The sequence below is a fragment of the Cryptococcus neoformans genome, chromosome 9, assembly GCF_000149385.1.
Source record: "Cryptococcus neoformans var. neoformans B-3501A chromosome 9, whole genome shotgun sequence".
Taxonomy (NCBI): domain Eukaryota; kingdom Fungi; phylum Basidiomycota; class Tremellomycetes; order Tremellales; family Cryptococcaceae; genus Cryptococcus; species Cryptococcus deneoformans.
Window position 1 is genome coordinate 82,501 of NC_009185.1, and position 6,272 is coordinate 88,772.

At 49.2% G+C, this 6,272-nt stretch overlaps 3 protein-coding genes across 3 annotated transcripts in view; all 3 read left to right on the forward strand.

Annotated features, from left to right (window-relative positions):
• Positions 1-991, forward strand: part of CNBI0290 (hypothetical protein) — a gene marked incomplete at both ends in the record, with an annotated part of 1,528 nt that extends 537 nt beyond the window's left edge. The window contains 4 exons of the mRNA XM_768570.1: positions 1-129; positions 205-311; positions 365-603; positions 658-991. The exon at positions 1-129 is cut by the window's left edge and continues 31 nt beyond it. Coding sequence (XP_773663.1) covers positions 1-129; positions 205-311; positions 365-603; positions 658-991 — 809 coding nt within the window. The remainder of the gene's footprint in view (positions 130-204; positions 312-364; positions 604-657) is intronic.
• Positions 992-1,532: 541 nt separating this feature from the next.
• Positions 1,533-4,380, forward strand: CNBI0300 (hypothetical protein; the record flags this gene model as incomplete). The annotated part of the gene is made up of 8 exons (XM_768571.1): positions 1,533-1,821; positions 1,977-2,040; positions 2,213-2,308; positions 2,382-2,783; positions 2,835-2,921; positions 2,977-3,113; positions 3,157-3,248; positions 3,301-4,380. 8 exons carry the CDS (start codon positions 1,533-1,535, stop codon positions 4,378-4,380), a joined length of 2,247 nt encoding a protein of 748 aa, XP_773664.1.
• Positions 4,381-5,045: 665 nt separating this feature from the next.
• CNBI0310 (hypothetical protein) lies at positions 5,046-6,048 on the forward strand (the record flags this gene model as incomplete). Its single annotated transcript, XM_768572.1, has 3 exons — positions 5,046-5,234; positions 5,351-5,462; positions 5,534-6,048. 3 exons carry the CDS (start codon positions 5,046-5,048, stop codon positions 6,046-6,048), a joined length of 816 nt encoding a protein of 271 aa, XP_773665.1.
• Positions 6,049-6,272: the final 224 nt, after the last annotated feature.

Consider the following 6,272-nt stretch of genomic DNA (forward strand, 5'->3'; position numbering starts at 1 on the left):
GTATCACCCCAGAACGCGGCGCGCCTCGTGTGCAAGTATTAACCACGAAGAATGTCCAGCGTGGTTTGGCGCAAAAGGTGCAAGAAATGTCGGGACAGTTTAGAAAGAAGCAAAAAGTTTACATGTCCAGTACGTTTTTACTATGGTTTGGGGTGGATGCTACTGTGAAATAGACGTTGATCATGCCTCAACCTTGTTTCTTAGAATTACAAGGACATCAGATTAAGAACAAGGACTTAATGGTTGCTAGCGGGGCGATCACATTAAAGGGTACAGAAGTACTTGATGAATTACAGGAAGACGAACAAGCCGTAAGCACCTTCATCTTCTCCATCCATGGTCTTTACCCATACTGTTACTGCAGTCTCAAAACCAGCTCTCCCAAACGCAGCAAGCACAGTCTGCAGTAAACATTGACATCCAGCGACGATCTCGTGAGATTACCCAGATCGCATCTTCCATTTCTGAACTAGCTGAGCTCTTTCGGGATCTGGGTCAGATGGTTGTTGAGCAAGGGACAGTGTTGGATAGTGTAGAGTGGAATGTGATGGAAGCGGCAAAGGAGGTGAAAGGTGGAGAGGAGGAGCTGGTTGTCGCCAGACGGTAAGTTTATCTTATCCCTAGCAATCATTAGTATGGAATTGATAAGTGGCTTAGCTACCAAGCCAATACGGCTCGGCGAAAATGTATCTTCTTCCTCCTCCTCTGCATATTCGCCCTCATCCTTATTCTCATCTACAAACCTCGCTCACATTCTTCCCCTTCTTCCCCCGCTTCGTCCTCATCCTTGTTATCATCAAATTCTACAGCTACATCGTCGTCTTGGGGGAAGTCAACGGCTCGTGTGAGGCCTTCGCATGCGAAAGGGAGTGGGAAAGGTGGGATTGTGTTGCCGAGCAGTACAGGCTCAACTGGAAAAGGAAAGGGACGACCGAGTCTTCCGAGACCTCCGCCTTTAGCGAGTACAACGGGTCGGCATGGGTCTTCATGATGATCTGGAGAAAAGACGGAGAGGGGCCTTGTATGCCTTTTATAGTGCACCACCATATCATTGTTCACCATGAGAATTGCTTCTATTGCCCAGGCGGCCCAATGGTTTAGGTCTAACCATCTATCCCTTCTCGTTCCATCCTTGCACACGCCGAGAAGACGCTATTCTGAGCCGTTCAATTAACCTTACCGCTCAGTCTAGGAACCGCCACGTCAGCACTCACATGCATCTCACACGGGAGCGTGAAACCCTTGGGGAAAAAGAAAGGAAGGAGTTGAAGTAAGGGAGCCGAGCGCGTGCTACCCGCAGTGCGATTAATTAGGCTCGTGCCTGACTGATGGGTCACTTCTCCCTGAGAACAAAACCTATAAAAGGTGCGCGCTTGACTTTCATGATCTGCTTCCTCCCACATATCTCTTCCTCTCTCTTTCTCTTTTATTTCCGCTACAATTGCCACTCATCCTTCCTACTGACAATTCAAAATCACAACTGTAAAAGTTGGAAGAAAAAAAGCCACAGACCGTATCACACTCCTTTGAACATGGCCCAATCTACACGTTCCACATCCAAGTCACCCGACTCTGTAGTTCATGACACTTTTCCCGTTCGCGAGTCAAGAGTTGCGCCTACTATCAGTACAGGCAATTATAATAGTAATTACCCGAGTACGCCCGGACTCGGAATCTCACGCACCGATGCCAGTGTAGACAATAATGAAGGACCAGAAGTTGTGATAAACACAATCTTCAACTCAGATTCCGAGGTTGAGACTCATTCTGAACCTTCAGCTCCCAAGTATGAAGTAAGACTCTTTGGACTAAGTCAAGCTGGTACGTTCTTTCATCCTAACGCCACCTCCAATTCCATCTCCACCGACGGTGTGCGTTCTCAACAACAGAGGATGACGCATAAACAAAGCAGTGTTGGTGGAATAGCAAATGGGTTGGAGCGAAGTCCAGTGGTGCCGATGCGAGATGGCGCCAAGACACAATATTGACATTGAGCTCTAGTGACGTCGGATCATTTGATCAACTTCTTTGCTGCCCATAGTGAGTAGCTTCCTCTCCGCGCACATTGTTAGTTACCTGACGCTGACCGCTTCTTGTTTTCTTTTTCTTTTTTTCATCCCCTTACTCCCCTCGTTCATCCACCCTCTATCATAATACTTCGCCGCAAAATAGCCAAGGTCCTAGGTATACTGATGCATGCAACTTCCAACAGCTCTGCCAATCTACAATGGGCTCAGGTATGGGTTCCGTCGGAGGCGGATGTTGCGAGGTGTCTGGGGTTGAAGGCATGTTTGGCACCCAGTGGGATGTAAGTTCTACCCATCTTTTTTTCTTTTCTCCAATACCTATATGCTAGTGGGTGAATACTGAAGCCATATCAGCACTCTTGTGAGAGCACCATCAACCAATTTCGCACAAGCTCAAGGCATTTCGACTGTCACCACACCTGAACTTAAGACTGCTAATGCTTCTTTCGAGCTTAAGACACCTAGTACACCTCTTTTGGCACCACCTGCTCCCTTTAGCTCAGCTTACAATACTGATTGCGCTTCTTCCAATCCTCTGTTTGCGCTCGATTCTTCCTCTATTCAGAACATGGGCTCTGCACCCATTTCTACCTCGACAACGGGCTTCAACATTGCTAGTCTCAGCGATAGCTTTTCCAGTCTCAATCTGGGTATGAATCTACGGGACAATTCTGGTCTGGGTTATAGGCATGTTGATCCTCAGGGGCCCTTGCCGAGGAATCTGTATGTGATGGGTTTACCTTTGGATATGACCCAGTAAGACTTGTCTATTTTTGCCTGTCGAGCGAGATTACTTAGTTTCAATAGGATCCAGTTCAAAACCTTATTCACACCGTTCGGCATGGTCGAGCACTCGACCTTGCTTTCTCAACTGGATGGAATGGGACGTAGACGGTAAGTATCCAAGTTCTAAATGTTAGCTTTTGATGCGACTCATGTCCCTTTATAGAGGTTTTGTCCTTATGTCAACTCATCAAGAGGCGGTGGAAACTATGCGCGCCATGAATGGCACCTGGCATGGTGGATTCAAGATGGATGTTTCTTGGGCTCTTGTCCAGCGTGAAGCCAAACATTTCGGATCTAGCAGTATGTAATCTGTACAACGTGCTTGGACGCGGCTGATGGTAAGAAGATATTATGCCGAACCGAGTTGTTCATCCCCCTACGGTATCTATCCGACGCGAATCCGTGGAAGAATGTACTGTCGTCGTTGAAAACCTGGTATGTTACCGCGAGATACATAGTAACGAATCAGAACTGATGGATCTGACAGGACTCTGCCTACTTCCCCGACTCTGCAAGCATCCGCGATATCTTCAATCACTTTGGCCCTGTGTCCCGTGTCAATATTATCTCTTCCAATCCATTTAAAATTCTGATTCAATTCGATCATGCAGTATCCGCTACTGCTCTAGTTGCTGCCGATGGCCTTAACCTTGGCGGCCGCCCGCTCGTGGCTCGTCGATATGTGGGGGCAATCAACACGCTTGTTCCTACTCTCAACTCGGCCACAGCTGGATTGCCCCAATTGGCGTCTATGACAATGCCCATCGCGAGGACTGCATTTGATCCTTTCGGCCAGCAGCAGCCCTCTCAGTATCAGACTCAGTCTCATGCTCAGCATTCCCTTTCATTCCCATTGCAGGATCGCACATCGCCTCTCTCGAGAATGACAGTCAGAAAGGGCAACGAGCCATTGGGCTTTGGACATTGTTTCTCTTATCTGCAATCATTGCCTCAATTTGAAGTTCATCAATCCAATCCTCCTCAATCTTTGGCCCGATCTACGCTGTCTTTCCAGGCTCGGCCCCAGTCTCAGCCTGTCTCGAATCAGCAATTCCAACAGCTGCGACAGTCTGACGTAATGCAGACACAAAATTGGCAACAGTTTAGTCCTTTTACCACGTTTATGGAGCCTACCCGAGGAATGGATACTAATCATCGATTTGGTTTGGATGCGAAACCGACAGGAAACAGTCTCATCGCCAATAACAACAGCAACGGCAGAGGGAATGATAGATTGGCCTCCTTGGAATCGAAGCCTTTCGGCACCAATACTCTGAAACCTGATCTTTTTGTGCCTCTCCCTTGGCACCCTGTTGGAGATAATAAAAGGCATATCAATGAGGCCCTCAAGGAGACGAACGATTCGACTACTTTGCAGAATGTGCCGCTAGGACTGAATAAGACGGCTGCGAAGACTGGCCTTGGTACTCGGGATGAGAACAAGGCACCTATGACTAATGCGATTGGATCAATGGCACCGGTGGGCAGCACAGCGGATTTGGAGTTTGGGGGGCTGGGTGTGAGAGGGATGCGCGATCGGTGGCAGGTTTCCCCTGATTGGTGGTAAGTCTTTTCTCGGGGCGTTTTGGGTTTGTATGGTTGCTACAGCTGATCCCTGGTGGCCAGATGCATTTTTTTTTTTTCACTTTTTCCCTTTCCTTGGTTTCTCGACATGTTCGTCGTAAGACTAGGGATTTCTGCTGCTCTCACCCACTTTTTATACCACTCTTCATCGCTTGCGAGATCCCTTCTTATTACGAATGATCCTTTCCTTACCCTTATTCGTATATCTTGTCGGTTTTTTGTTGTCCGTCGCATACTCCTATTACCATTCTCCTTTAGTAATCCATTATTTAATCATGTGCCATACCATCTTCATACGATTCTTTATCAAACGAGATACGACGTGTATACAAAACCTAGAACTTTTTTTTTTTTTTTTTTTCTGGAGGAATTTTTGTGCCATACTATGATACTACTCTACTCGATATACATATACTTTACAAGTACAGTACCGTGAATGATGAAAAAGCGGAGAGAAAAGCTATATATATGTATGCCTTTTGCATAAAGATTCGTGTCATTCTGCAAGTGATTACGGATTTTGTTATAAAATTTGATCCCGCTGATTAGTGGAGTCGAACCACACCAGAATCCATGCTTCGTACCTTGCTCTGATGTGACCCCATCATCTCCATCTGCACCTCGTCTCCCGGCCAAAAGAAGAAAGAGATGCCGCACCCGACCACGCTCAAGACGTACGCCTCCCGCATTCCCTTGCATACCAACCCGACCGCGCGGCGGATCCTGAGCATCATGGACCGCAAACGCACGAACCTGTGTGTGAGCGTGGACGTGACCAAGGCGGCCGAGGTTCTGGAGGTTGTCAGAAGGGTCGGCGCGAGTGTCTGTATGGTCAAGGTGCGTTTATACACGGGCGGGGGGGGGGGGGGCGGGGGGGGAAAGAGAAGAAACAGTGGGTGAGGGGCTAGGTTTTTGGCTGACTGTTTTGTCTGCGGGGTTGGGTATTTATCCAGACGCACTGCGATATTATTGAAGACTTTACTCTCGAGTTTGCAGATGAGCTTGTCAAGCTTTCAAAGCAGCTTGATTTTGTGATTTTCGAAGATCGCAAGTTTGCGGATATCGGTGAGGATGTTTTTTTATTTTCCAACTGTCGTCGTCGTCACTTGGGTACATGGAAGCTAATACATATAAAGGCAACACGGTCTCCCTGCAGTACTCTTCCGGGACGCACAAGATTGCTTCGTGGTCAGACTTGACCAATGCGCACTCCGTCCCCGGCCCTGGTATCATCACCGGCCTCGCGTCTATCGGTCTCCCCCTCGGACGTGCGCTTTTGCTGCTCGCCAACATGTCTTCCAAAGGCGCGCTCGCGACTGGGGAATACACGAAACAGACGATGCGAATGGCGCGCGAAGCCGGGCGGGAGTTTGTCGTCGGGTTTATCGCGCAAGAGCGGGTAGACGCGGGAGAAGACGGGGACTGGCTGATCATGTCCCCCGGGGTGGGGCTGGCCGCCAGCGGGGATAAGCTGGGGCAGCAGTACAGGACGCCGAAAGAGGTGGTGCGCGATGCCGGGGCGGACGTGATCATCGTCGGACGAGGGATCTATGGGGTGCAGGGCGGGGAAGAGGCGGTCAAGGCGGAGGCGGAGAGGTACAGGGAGGAAGGGTGGAAGGCGTACGAGGAGAGGCTGAGGGGGAGTGGATAGTTGTTGATATGGATAGAGTTGTTGATATGATGCATAGTATGTTGATATGAATACGCAATAAGCATGTACTTGCGTGCAACGTCATGGTCGGGAAATGGGCCGACTCCCGACTTGCCGAGTTGTTTTCTGTCCGTGCGCATCTCAAATCTTCGCTTTGCCCCCCCCGCCATGCCCCCCCTGCAGACGTACAGCGAGCGCCCCGTCGTCCTCTTGACCGTGCGTCC